This window comes from Heptranchias perlo, chromosome 45 (genome assembly GCF_035084215.1).
Source record: "Heptranchias perlo isolate sHepPer1 chromosome 45, sHepPer1.hap1, whole genome shotgun sequence".
In the NCBI taxonomy this organism is placed as follows: domain Eukaryota; kingdom Metazoa; phylum Chordata; class Chondrichthyes; order Hexanchiformes; family Hexanchidae; genus Heptranchias; species Heptranchias perlo.
Window position 1 is genome coordinate 2,274,257 of NC_090369.1, and position 13,706 is coordinate 2,287,962.

At 52.3% G+C, this 13,706-nt stretch overlaps 1 protein-coding gene across 1 annotated transcript in view; it reads left to right on the plus strand.

The window, feature by feature from the left end:
- The window catches only part of huwe1 (HECT, UBA and WWE domain containing E3 ubiquitin protein ligase 1), a 194,705-nt gene that overhangs the window by 162,860 nt on the left and 18,139 nt on the right, over positions 1-13,706 (plus strand). Inside the window, exons 63-68 of the mRNA XM_067976234.1 lie at positions 1,226-1,347; positions 2,466-2,707; positions 4,511-4,799; positions 5,750-5,849; positions 8,330-8,906; positions 12,443-12,929. Of these exons, the coding sequence (XP_067832335.1) occupies positions 1,226-1,347; positions 2,466-2,707; positions 4,511-4,799; positions 5,750-5,849; positions 8,330-8,906; positions 12,443-12,929 (1,817 nt within the window). The remainder of the gene's footprint in view (positions 1-1,225; positions 1,348-2,465; positions 2,708-4,510; positions 4,800-5,749; positions 5,850-8,329; positions 8,907-12,442; positions 12,930-13,706) is intronic.

Genomic DNA, 13,706 nt, shown 5'->3' on the forward strand with positions numbered 1-13,706 from the left:
GGCAGAGGCAGGGGGAGAACCAGTGACTGCACATTGATCCGGGGATGAGACAATGGCCGTGTGCTGTGCTGGAAATCTGTTTGAGATGGAATTGGATTCTCCCACCCACCGCAACTCTTGGCCAAATAGCTTGCCTGGGCTCTCTAGGCTTGTGTGGCGACTTTTGGGGAGATGCTGGAGGCTTATCCCGGAGCGATTTATCCCGGTGTGAATCACTGCCCTTTGGAGAGGATGGACTTTTTAAAGTGGCTGTGTGTGCGTGTGTGGATTGACACAACAAGCTGGAATTGCTGATGCAGCAAGGAGCTGGGCCGTGTTTGCGGTTTATTCACACGGCGAGTTTACGGTTGCGGTCGAAATGTCGCCGAGGATTTTTTTCCCCCTCCCATGGTCTCATTTCCCGTGGCCAAATTGTCCCCGCCTTTAGCGGTGGGTTGGCCGCAGTTAGTGCACGGCCAGGGGGATTGGGGTGAGGGGGGCGGGGGGCATAAATTGAAGGGGTTCCGTTGTCCTTTTATTTTTAACGGTGATTTTAGGATATTATGGTTGGCCCACCTGTGTTTGGATTGTTACATAGGAACAGGAGGAGGCCATTCAGCCCCTGGAGCCTGTTCCGCCATTCAATTAGATCATGGCTGATCTGTGTCTTCACTCCATCGACCCGTCGTGGTTCCGTAACCCTTAATACCCTCACCCAACATAAATCTATCAATCTTAATTTTGACCCATAGAGTTCCAGATTTCCCCCTCCCCTTTGTGTGAAGAAGTGCTTCCTGACATCACCCCCTGGCTATCTCTAATTTTAAGGTTCCTGCCCCCCTTGTTCTGGACTCCTCCACCAGAGGAAATAGTTTTTCTCTCTCTACTCTTTCAAATCCTTTAATCATCTTTAAACACCTCAATCAGATTTCCCTCTCCACCCCACCACCTTAATCTTCTACACTCGAGGGAATACAAGCCTAGCCTCTGCAACCTGTCCTCATAATTTAACCCTTAGCCCCGGTATCGTTCTGGTGAATCTGCAGGTAAAGATCTGCCGGTGTCGTAAATAGCTGGAACGTGGCCGCGAAACTAAGAATAAAGCAAATGATGGTGAAGACGGGCCGATTCTTTTTATTTGCTTATCGTTCTGTGCCAGTTGTCGATGCACGAGCATTTCCAGATCAAAAACTAACCCAGCTCTGTGTGTGTGTGTGTGTGTTTTGTTTTCTCCCTCCCTCGGCAGTGTCTCATCCTCCGTCCCCTCCGAGTCCTTGCCCGCCAGAGATAGCGTGCCGGGGACTGGAGTGACTGCGCCCTCAGACGTGCAGCCATCCACCACCAACAGCGAGGAAGACCTGCTTGCTGGTACGCAACATGGTAGCTTTAATTTTCTCTTCCCCCTCTCGTACGTGCCGTTTTATTGTGTGCGCTGCGCGGCCCTCCCTTTATCGGGCGTGACAACTCTTTCTCCGTGCCTTTTGAGCTGGGTGAACCCTCGCGTTCCCTGCTCCCTGTTAATTGACCAGGTTACCGGCCTGAATCCCACAGAACCTTATGCCTGGGATGTTTGTGCTGCTCAATTTTATCTTGTGAAACATGCCCTGTGCATGGATCGATGAATGTTTGGCGCATGGGAAACCAAGTACTAGTCTCCTTTGGGTCGTACTTTTCAACCTATTCAGCGTGCACCCTTTCAGATATTGTGGTGCTTTCTGTAAGAGGTGGGTGGAGAAGGGATGAGCTAGAAATCTTAGCAACGCAAAAACCCGCCTCGATGTGTTAGAAACGTACTGCGCTCGTGAGTGTGCCTCAGGTGGCTTAATGGGTAAAGGCACCGCCAGGTGGAGCCTTCAGTCATTGGCGGTCTCTGGTTCAGTTCCTGGTCTCTGCTGAGTTAGCTGGCCCGCAGGGCTGGAGAGCGAGAGGAGGAGGAGGGCAGTTGGCCGCGCTTCCCTCTTCTAACGGCCGTCCACTGTGGACCCGGTGGCCGTGGCCGGGCTCGACACCGATGGCCACCTGCAGTCGAATGGCCTGCCAACGCGCTTGCCACTCGGGACAAAGCGCAGGACGCCAGAACCGTGCCCCTGCACGAATCGGCTACTTTTAAGAAAGACGGGGAGAGAGCCCCCTTTTTTTTTTAACAACTCGAGCAGAGCCGCTAAAAGAAGCGTGCCAGCGGAGTTGCTGCGAAATCGAGGTCAGGCCTGTAACGGTGGGGGTTTGGGCTTTGGGGGGGCGTCGGGATGGGTCACCCACCAGACATCAAAGGAAGGTCCATCGAGCTGGCAGTGCAGCAATAACACTGCTAGACTGGGAGGGGCCACCCAGTGGTTTACCGTGCTACGTTCCGAGGGTGAGGGAGGGTTTGGACTCCAGCGTTGGAGCTGCATTGCCGCGCAAGTGCCGTTGCGGTTGTTTCCCCCTCAAACCGTGTCTGACCACGTGCGTGTGCGTCTTTTCTTTTTTGTTTTGTTCCAAAATAGGGATCAACCTCCCCGAAGGAGTCGACCCCTCCTTCCTCGCCGCACTGCCCGAAGACATCCGTCGGGAGGTGCTCCAGAACCAGCTGGGCATCAGGCCTCCCAACCGGGCAGCGGCCACGGTCGCCACCGCAGCAGCAGCCGCAGCAGCCGCCGCCGCAGCAGCCACCCTGGTCGGCAATCAGGGGGTCACGGAGGTCAGCCCGGAGTTCCTGGCAGCTTTACCACCGGCCATTCAAGAGGAGGTAGGAACTGTTTTTTAAAAAAAATAATCTCCTGTTTACCGCAGTCTCCTGGGCTGGAATAAAGGGGTGTTTCGTTGCCCCCCCTCCACGACTGTGTTGGAATTGGGGAGGGTCTCGTTGCCCCCCTCCGCGACTGTGTTGGAATTGGGGAGGGTCTCGTTGCCCCCTCTGCGACTGTGTTGGAATTGGGGAGGGTCTCGTTGCCCCCTCCCCCTCTGGTTGTGTTGGAAATGGGGAGGGTCTCGTTGCCCCCTCTGCGACTGTGTTGGAATTGTGAAGGGTCTCGTTGCCCCCTCCGCGACTGTGTGTTGGAATTGGGGAGGGTCTCGTTGCCCCCTCCCCCTCTGGTTGTGTTGGAAATGGGGAGGGTCTCGTTGCCCCCTCTGCGACTGTGTTGGAATTGTGAAGGGTCTCGTTGCCCCCTCCGCGACTGTGTGTTGGAATTGGGGAGGGTCTCATTGCCCCCTCCCCCTCTGGTTGTGTTGGAAATGGAGGGGGTCTTGTTGCTTTTCTCCCCTCTTTGAAAACCCAAACTTGGCGTCACACGACAACTGTTTCTTATTCCCAGTGCATCTCTGGAATAGGCTGACTAGAAAGGGTGGTAGAAGCACATTCAACAGTAACTTGCAAAAGGGAATTGGATAAATACTTGGGGGGGGGGGGGGGAGAAAAGTGCAGGGCTGTGGGGAAAGAGCAGGGGAGTGGGACTAACTGAATAGCTCGTTCAAAGAGCCAGCACGGACACGATGAGCCGAATGGCCTCCTTCTGTGATGTTTGATTCGACAGGTGTCCTGTACAATGGACCTTGGCCCCCTTCACCTCGCAACATAGGAAAGTGCAGCCCTGGAAAAGACTCGGCAGTCCGTCTGGTGGTCGGTCCTGAAAATGAATGCTGCTCTCCCGTCCGCTACTTCAAGTATCTGTCCGACTCTACCCTTAAATCTCTGCCTCCCGAGCGCAGCCCATTCCGCACATTCCCCACCCTTTCTGTAAAATGGTTCAATTCTCCATGCACCTTCCCTCTTCTAAGCATAATCCTGTGTCCCTTAAGTTCAAGAGCTTATGGCCTTCTCCAGTATAATACCGGGTTCAACTTGTATCTCGAAACCCCAGTTTTCTTAATTTAAAAAAAAATTGGGCTCTGGGTAGGAGGAGTGAAAGCTCCTGGGATCGTTTGAGATGGCGGGGGGCGGGGGGGGGTGGATTGAAAGAATGGATTTTCTCGCCCGTATTTATCTTGCGGATATTTCCCCCCCCCCCCCCCCCCCCTCATATCGTTACCACGGGTTTCCGTGCGGAGTCTGGAACTGAACCTCTGGCCCAGGTCTGTGCCGCTTCCGCTGGTACCGGCGCCCGCTTGTCCTCGACCCCGTGTGTGGGGCAGTCGAATGTTTCCTCACTGTTGGGAATTTTCTCCCCTCCTCCTGGGGGCAGAAATACAGTTCCGCAGGTACTGGGCTCCTTCCCCCCCCCGCCCCCAGCGGCCATTCTGCACGCGTGAGCCAAGATGGGGAACGTTTGCAGCCGAGCCCAGTTCTGACCTGACCTACCGGCGGGGACGGGATTTCAACTTCAAATAACCATCGGTCGCAGCTGCCCCGTCTGTTGTTTTATCTTGCTAGTTGGGGGTGGGTGCTGAGGCCAGTTCTAGTACTGCAGCCTCACTCCCCACAATGAGGGTCGAATGTAGGAGGCACCGCGCAGTCCGTATCGGAACGTCTGTATTGATCTGTTCTCTTGCTAACGTTCTCTCTCCTGACGCGGTGTGTGATTGTTTTTTTTTCCCCTCTCTCTGGTCCAAGGTCCTGGCCCAGCAGCGGGTGGAGCAGCAGCGGAGAGAGCTGGCGCAGACAGCCAATCCCGACACCCCCATGGACCCAGTCACCTTCATCCAGACGCTGCCCTCCGACCTGCGGCGGAGCGTGCTCGAAGACATGGAGGACAGCGTGCTGGCGGTGATGCCGCCGGACATTGCGGCCGAGGCCCAGGCGCTGCGCCGGGAGCAGGAGGCCAGGCAGAGGCAGCTGATGCATGAGCGCTTGTTCAGCCACAGCAGTTCGTCCGCGCTCTCCGCCATACTGCGGAGCACAGGTACCCGACTTGCCCCACCTCGAGGGGGAGCACGGCCGCTGTTCGAATCGTCCTGCCGTTTCACGTTCGACTGTCTCCCACAGCCAGTCGACACCGAACGTTGCCAGTTCGGATAGTGCTCGTTTCCGCGGTGACACGGCCTGAAGCTCGTTTCTCAAAAAAAAAAGGCGCCGTCCTACGATTCAAGGAGCCAGAGTTCAGTCGTGATGCCACGTGAATTATTTTTTTTTTGGTGTGGGGGGGGGTTCTTGTACCCCATTCCTGTGGCCTTTCCCCATTCTCCGTGAGAGCTGAGTATGGGAGGTCCCCTGCCCACGATTCACATCTCAGTGCCAGCCCAAATCGGAGCTGGAGCCTCGGCTCGTATAACACGGTCGCTGGGGCCAGCACTCCATTGCCAGACTGTTGAGGAGCAGGGAGTCCCCTCCAGCTCGTGGCCCGGACTAATGTTCCTCCCTCAACCCAAAGGCAAATCAAGTGGTGATTCATCTTATTGCTGTTTGTGGGACCTTGCTGTGGCACAGGGGTGGCAGTGCCATTTGCCTCCCTCACTTCCAAAAGAAGCAATGAATTGCGTGATAAGATGCGACATAAAGTCTCAAAGCACCTTATCTTCACATTAAACCCTATTTAATTTTCATTTAATGGCCTTTTTTTCTTCCTGTCTCTCCTCCCGTTGCATCTACCCCATGTCCATGGAGGTGATGTAGGGTAGGCCGGAGTGGTTCGGCATGCGGTTCCTGCCACCGCCCCCCCCCCCCCCCCCCCCCAAAATGTGGGGCAGTGCCCAGCCCCTACCTCCTATGCCAGAGACATCTTGGGTAACGCCACAAGGATTCGGGAGGGGTCGGACCCACTTGTGTTGTGGCGTGTCGAAGCACCAGTGCGTCTAACCGGGGAGCTTTTGGTGAGGCATGTTAGGATTCCTGACTTCCCGCTTTGTGCCGCAGGCTTCACCGGTCGCCTGGGAGGAAACCGAGGGGTGCAGTATACACGCTTGGCTGTGCAGAGGAGCGGAGCATTCCAGTGGGGGAGCAGCACCCACAACAGGTACACCGAGCGCGACGACACGGGAATCTGATTTTATTTTCACCGCGTTTGAGCATGGCTCAGGTCACAGAAGAGGACTTGGGTTTCGCCTTTGGGTGGGTCCCCGTCGCTAGGCGGGTCGCTTATTGATTGAAGTTTTATTCCGTTCCTGATTGCGCTCTCAAAGGTGGCCTGTGGGTGGGGGGGGGGGGGGGGCGAGGGCGAGAGAGGGAGGTCAGAGCACCTTTTAACGTAGTGAAATATCCCACCGTGCTTCGCTGGGTGAACCCGACACAGACTCTATTGGGAGCAGCTTGAGGGAAATGACGGAAGGTTTGGTGAGACACAGGATTGTAGGAGCGACATGGCATGGTGGAGGGGTTTAGAGAGAGATTAAAACTCGCTGCCTTGTCCTTGTCTTCAAATCCCGTTGGGCCTCCTTTACAGTTACAGAATCACATAGCACAGAAGGAGGCTATTCGGCCCATGGTACCTGTGTCGGCTCTATCCAATATCCAATTAGTACCATTCCTCCCCTTTTCCCTGTAGCCCAGCAATTTTTTCCCCTTCAAGTATTTATCCAATTCCCTTTTGAAAGTTATTATTGAATCTGCTTCCACCGCCCTTTCAGGCAGCGCATTCCAGATCAGTTCTTTTGCCAATTACCTTAAATCTCTGGTTACCGACCCTCCTGCCAGTGGAAACAATTTCTCCCTATCAAAACCCCTCATGACTTTGAACACCTCGATTAAATCTCCCCTTAACCTTCTCTGCTCTGAGGGGAACAGTCGCTGCTTCTCCAGTCTCTCAATGTAACTGAAGTCCCTCATCCCTGGTACCATTCTAGAGTCTAGAACTCGGGGGCATAGTCTCTGGATAAGGGGTCGGATATTTAGGACTAAGATGAGGAGGAATTTCTTCACCCAGAGGGTTGTGAATCTTTGGAATTCTCTACCCCAGAGGCTGTGGAAGCTCAGTCGTTGAGTATATTCAAGGCTGAGATCGATAGATTTTTGGACTCTAGGGGAATCAAGGGATATGGGGATCGGGCGGGAAAGTGGAGTTGAGGTCGAAGATCAGCCATGATCTGATTGAATGGCGGAGCAGGATCGAGGGGCCGAATGGCCAACTCCTCCTATTCTTGAGTTCATATGGTCGTCTTCTGGTAAATCTCCTCCACACCTTCACCAAGGCCTTGACGTCCTTCCTAAAGTTAAATGAAGGGTGGAGGCAGGTGGAAACCAAGCTCAGTTACTGGTGCGCAGTGATTTATACCATTGATGGACCAAATGGGGTCGGTTTGACGTGATTGTTTTGGCAAAACATGGCATTCTCGTTCGGTGCTGTCAGGTTTTTCATGGAGCGTTGAGTTGCACGGTTGATTCATTTGCATTCTGCACTGCGTGCTTCAGACAGCACATCGACCAAAAGCCAGTTTACTGTGCTCCGACTTTCCCCATCGCTTCACCCTGTGCCAAGCACGGAGTTATCGGTCGTCCAACGAGGGACGACTCCTGTATTCTACAGCCCATCACTGGCCTATTTGTCGACGCTACTGTTCAGACAGGGGCCGGGTAGCGAGTGAGAGGAGGGGCCTGGCGTTCACTGCCCTCTGCTCCTTCATCACTTTCCTCCCCATCCCTGAATTGGGAGCACTTCGCTTTCCCTCAGCAGACTGATGCAGTCAAGACTGGGAACTTGGTCCGATGGATGTGGCGGTAGGAGATGGTACGGGGCTGTTGAGACGAGAGAGCGGGGCAGGAGTCATGGTTCTGGATTGCACCAGCAACAAACCGGTCCCAACAATGAGGTGACTGTCTTCGAAAATCAAGTTATGCTAAACCTTTATAAATCACTGGTTAGGCCTGAGCTGGAGTATTGTGTCCAGTTCTGGGCACTGCACTTTTTAGGAAGGACGTCAAGGCCTTGCAGAGGGTGCAGAGGAGATTTACTAGAATGGTCCCAGGGATGAGGGACTTCAGTTATCTGGTGTGACTGGAGAAGCTGGGATTGTTTTCCTCAGAGCAGAGAAGGTTAAGGGGAGATTTAATAGAGGTGTTCAAAATTACGAGGGGTTTTGATCGAATAAATAAGGAGAAGCTGTTTCCAGAGGCAGGAGGGTCGGTAACCAGAGGATGTAGATTTAAGATAATTGGCAAAAGAGCTAGGGTGGAGATGATTTTTTTTTAAGCAGCAAGTTGTTATGATCTTGAATGCGCTGCCTGAAAGGGCGGTGGAAGCAGATTCAATAATAACTTTCAAAAAGGGGAATTGGATAAATACTTGAAGGGGAAAAAAATTGCAGGGCTACGGGGGAAAAGTGCAGGAGGGAGTGGGACTAATTGGATAGCTCTACCAAAGAGCCGGCACAGACACGATGGGCCGAACGGCCGCCTGCGCTGTAAGATCCTATGATCATCTGTATGCATAACGTTGGGGTGACGGGTTTATCGGCTGTTAAACCGGGTTTGTGTTGACATTTGGCGTACCTCCTCTCGCAGAGCGTCAAGCAGCAGCAACGTGGACAGCTTGCTCCGGCTGCGAGGGCGCCTCCTCCTGGACCACGAGGCCCTGTCCTGCCTGCTGGTCCTGCTCTTCGTGGACGAGCCGAAGCTCAACACCAGCCGCCTCCACCGAGTCCTGCGGAACCTGTGCTACCACACGCAGACGCGCAACTGGGTCATCAAGAGCCTGCTGTCCATCCTGCAGCGCAGCAGCGAGAGCGAACTGTGCATCGAGACGCCCAAGTACCCCGAGGAGAAGGGCAAGAAGGCTACCAAGGCGGGTGCCAGTGCGGCCGCTGCCGCCGCCGCCGCCGCCACGTCGACTGGCCACGAGCACCGGCCCCTGGACCTGCTGCACAAGATGGAAGCCAAAACCACCAGCCAGCTGTCCTGGCTGTCTGTGTCCATGGACGCCGCCCTGGGCTGCCGCACCAACATCTTCCAAATCCAGCGGTCGGGCGGGCGCAAGCACTCTGAGAAGCACGTGGGCTGCGGCTCCACCGTCCACATCCACCCCCAGGCTGCGCCCGTGGTCTGCCGGCACGTCCTGGACACGCTAATACAGCTCGCAAAGGTGAGACAGGCCGGGCGGGCTGCTCCTGTTATTGGGGTTGTTGGGATTCCGGAGGAATAGGGAGGTCACCTACTCCTTGGAAAAGAGTCTAAATGGGGTAGGGGAGCAAAGGGATCTCGGGGTACAGGTACACAAATCACTAAAAATAGAGATACAGGTTAATAAGGCCATTAAAAAATGCAAACCAAGCACTGAGGTTCATTTCTAGAGGGATACAATTGAAAAGCAGAGAAGTTATGTTAAACTTGTATGGAACCTTGGTTAGACCACACTTGGCGCGCTGGGCACAGTTCTGGTCTCCGTATTACAAAAAAGGATATGGAGAGACTGGAGAAGGTGGGGCGGGGGGGAGATTTACAAGGAAAATACCAGAACTTGAGAGGTTCTAACCACCAGGAAGGACAAAACAAGCTGAAAAGAGAAGGCTGAGGGGTGACTGTTGGAGGCCTTTAAAATTAGGTAGGGGTTTCGATAGGGTGGACGTAGAGAAGATGTTTCCACTTGTGGGGGAGACCAAAACTTAGGGGCCATAAATATAAGATAGTCAGTAATAAATCCAATCGGGGAATTCAGGAGAAACATTTTTACCCAGAGAGCGGTGAGAATGTGGAACTTGTTACCATGTGGAGTAGTTGACGTGAATAGCATAGGGACATTTAAGCGGGAGCTAGATAAGCACATGAGGGAGGAAAGGAATAGAAGGTTATGCTGAATGGGTGGGATGAAATGGGGTAGGAGGAGGCTCGTGGAGAGCATTAACACCAGCACAAACCAGTTGGGCCGAATGGCCTGTTTCAGTGCTGTATTTTCTATATGATCTAACAATCCACAGGTCCATCTGACTGCAACACTGCTCTTTCCCCTCTGCAGTTTCACCACCTCGTTGTGAGCTAACTTCATCAGGCCTGCTCCCGGCATTGCTGCAAATACCTCTCCCAGATAGTTTCCCATGAAACATTGGGACAGCCGTGGGTCAGAGGTCGTTTGCATCAGATAAGGCTCATGGCGAATAAACGGAGAATTTTTTTTTTAAAATGCCGCCAGTACAAGTCGACCCTGTGTCTTAGATTCTGTGTCACTCACCCACACAGCGCCGTACAGGAAGTGACGCACAGTGTGCAACGGAAGGCCAGTCCCATGGGGGAGGGGGGTAGAATCCTTCAGGGAACACCCTGGTGCCCTCCTTAATCAGTCTGATGGCAAACTCTGATAGAGATTTAGATTCTGATCACTTTTTTAGAATCTCTTAACTTGTGAATTTTACGTTCTTTTGCATTCAAGCTGATATAATAAGAGATGGAACGTTTTTGGAATGTCTGTTTCAAACGCTCCCAGGGCAGGTACAGCACGGGTTAGATACAGAGTAAAGCTCCCTCTACACGGTTGAGAAAGGCATGGATGTTAGGGAACTTGGGGAAATAAATAGTGATGTCTTGAGGAGTGTACATATTACAGAGAGGGAGGTGCTGGAAGTCTTAACGCGCATCAAGGTAGATAAATCTCCGGGACCTGATGAAATGTATCCCAGGACGTTATGGGAGGTTAGGGAGGAAATTGCGGGTCCCCCAGCAGAGATATTTGAATCATCCACCGCTACAGGTGAGGTGCCTGAAGATTGGAGGGTAGCAAATGTTGTGCCTTTGTTTAAGAAGGGCGGCAGGGAAAAGCCTGGGAACTACAGACCAGTGAGCCTGACATCTGTAGTGGGTAAGTTGTTAGAGGGTATTCTGAGGGACAGAATCTACAGGCATTTGGAGAGGCAGGGACTAATTAGGAACAGTCAGCATGGTTTTGTGAGAGGAAAATCATGTCTCACGAATTTGATTGAGTTTTTTGAAGGGGTAACCAAGAAGATAGATGAGGGCTGTGCAGTAGACGTGGTCTACATGGACTTCAGCAAAGCATTTGACAAGGTACCGCATGGTAGGTTGTTACATAAGGTTAAATCTCATGGGATCCAAGGTGAGGTAGCCAATTGGATACAAAATTGGCTTGACGACAGAAGACAGAGGGTGGTTGTCGAGGGTTGTTTTTCAAACTGGATGCCTGTGTCCAGCGGTGTGCCTCAGGGATCGGTGCTGGGTCCGCTGTTATTTGTTATTTATATTAATGATTTGGATGAGAATTTAGGAGGCATGGTTAGTAAGTTTGCAGATGACACCAAGATTGGTGGCATTGTGGACAGTGAAGAAGGTTATCTAGGATTGCAACGGGATCTTGATAAATTGGGCCAGTGGGCCGATGAATGGCAGATGGAGTTTAATTTAGATAAATGTGAGGTGATGCATTTTGGTAGATCGAATCGGGCCAGGACCTACTCCGTTAATGGTAGGGCGTTGGGGAGAGTTATAGAACAAAGAGATCTGGGAGTACAGATTCATAGCTCCTTGAAAGTGGAGTCACAGGTGGATAGGGTGGTGAAGAAGGCATTCAGCATGCTTGGTTTCATTGGTCAGAACATTGAATGCAGGAGTTGGGATGTCTTGTTGAAGTTGTACAGGGCATTGGTGAGGCCACACTTGGAGTACTGTGTACAGTTCTGGTCACCCTATTATAGAAAGGATATTATTAAACTAGAAAGAGTGCAGAAAAGATTTACTAGGATGCTACCGGGACTTGATGGTTTGACTTACAGGGAGAGGTTAGACAGACTGGGACTTTATTCCCTGGAGAGTAGGAGGTTAAGGGGTGATCTTATAGAAGTCTATAAAATAATGAGGGGCATAGATAAGGTCGATAGTCAAAATCTTTTCCCAAAGGTAGGGGAGTCTATAACGAGGGGGCACAGATTTAAGGTGAGAGGGGAGAGATACAAAAGGATCCAGAGGGGCAATTTTTTCACTCAAAGGGTGGTGAGTGTCTGGAACGAGCTGCCAGAGGCAGTAGTAGAGGCGGGTACAATTTTGTCTTTTAAAAAGCATTTGGACAGTTACATGGGGAAGATGGGTATCGAGGGATATGGGCCAAGTGCAGGCAATTGGGACTAGCTTAGTGGTATAAACTGGGCGACATGGACATGTTGGGCCGAAGGGCCTGTTTCCATGTTGTAACTTCTATGATTCTATGATTCTATACACTGTCCCATCAAACACTCCCAGGGCAGGTACAGCACGGGTTAGATACAGAGTAAAGCTCCCTCTACACTGTCCCATCAAACACTCCCAGGGCAGGTACAGCACGGGTTAGATACAGAGTAAAGCTCCCTCTACACTGTCCCATCAAACACTCCCAGGGCAGGTACAGCACGGGTTAGATACAGAGTAAAGCTCCCTCTACACTGTCCCATCAAACACTCCCAGGGCAGGTACAGCACGGGTTAGATACAGAGTAAAGCTCCCTCTACACTGTCCCATCAAACACTCCCAGGGCAGGTACAGCACGGGTTAGATACAGAGTAAAGCTCCCTCTACACTGTCCCATCAAACACTCCGAGTCTGTGGCTTCAGGATCCACAGGGTTAGTGGTTGGGTGGTGGTGGAGATGAAGAGAGGTGTGATCAGCTCGGTTACATCTATTAACTGACCGTTCTGTTCCAGGTATTCCCAAGCCATTTCACGCAGCAGAGGACCAAAGAGGCTAGCACTGAAACTGACAAAGAGAAACTAAACAAACAGTCGGCCACCAGCCCGTGCCTCGGCCAGCCGGCGGGAGGAGGGGGCGGAGGAGGAGGAGGAGGAGGAGGAGGTGGGGGCAGTGGCGCCAGCATGGGCATCTCCACCGACTTCTGGGACTTGCTGGTCAAGCTGGACAACATGAACGTCAGCCGGAAGGGCAAGACCTCGGTGAAAGCCGCACCGTCCTCCAACAGCGAGGGGGAGAACAGCCAGTGCAGCCTGGAGTCGTCTCCCCTGGGCCAGCTAATGAACATGCTCTCGCACCCGGTCATCCGTCGCAGCTCGCTGCTGACTGAGAAGCTCCTGCGGCTTCTCTCGCTCATCTCCATCGCGCTGCCCGACAAGGCGACGGAGGTGACCGTCAACCACAGCGGCGCCGCGGAAGTGACGCTCGTCGGCTCCGTCACGTGTAAGTCGAGGGGGGTTGCGTTTCTCACCGAGATTGTACAGCCCCGGCACGTCAACCAGGAGGGGCTGCGCCAGATGGCTTGAGAATGAATTTCAGTATGGATAAGTGTGAGGTGGTGCTTTTTTGGTAGGAAGAATGAGGCCACATACTCCTTTGGAAAATAAGTCTAAATGGGGTAGAGAAGCAAAGGGATCTGGGGGTACAGCTACACATCACTAAAAGTAGCAACACAGGTTAATAAGGCCATAAAAAGGCAAACCTAACACCGGAGTTCATTTCTAGAGGGATAGAATTGAAAAGCAGGGAAGTTACGTTAGACTTGTATAGAACTTCGGTTAGATCGCACTTGGAGCACTGTGCTGAGTTCTGGTCTCCATATTACTAAAAGGATATAGAGACAATGGAGAAGGTGCAAAAAAAAGATTTACAAGGATAAGAGAGGTTATAGCTATCAGGAAGCATTGAACAGGCTGGGGCTCTTTTCTCTAGAAAAGAGAAGACTGAAAGATGACCTGATAGAGGTCTTTAAAATTATGACTGGGCTTGATCGGGTAAACATGAAGATGTTTCTACTTGTGGGGGAATCCAGAACTAGGGGGCCATAAATACAAGATGGTCACATAAATCCAATCGGGAATTCAGGAGAAACTTCTTTACCCAGGGAGCGGTGAGAATGTGGAACTCGCTCCCACAGGGAGTGGTTGAGGCGAATAGTATTGATGCATTTAAGGGGGAAGCTGGATAAACACATGAGGGAGAAAGGAATAGAAGGGTATG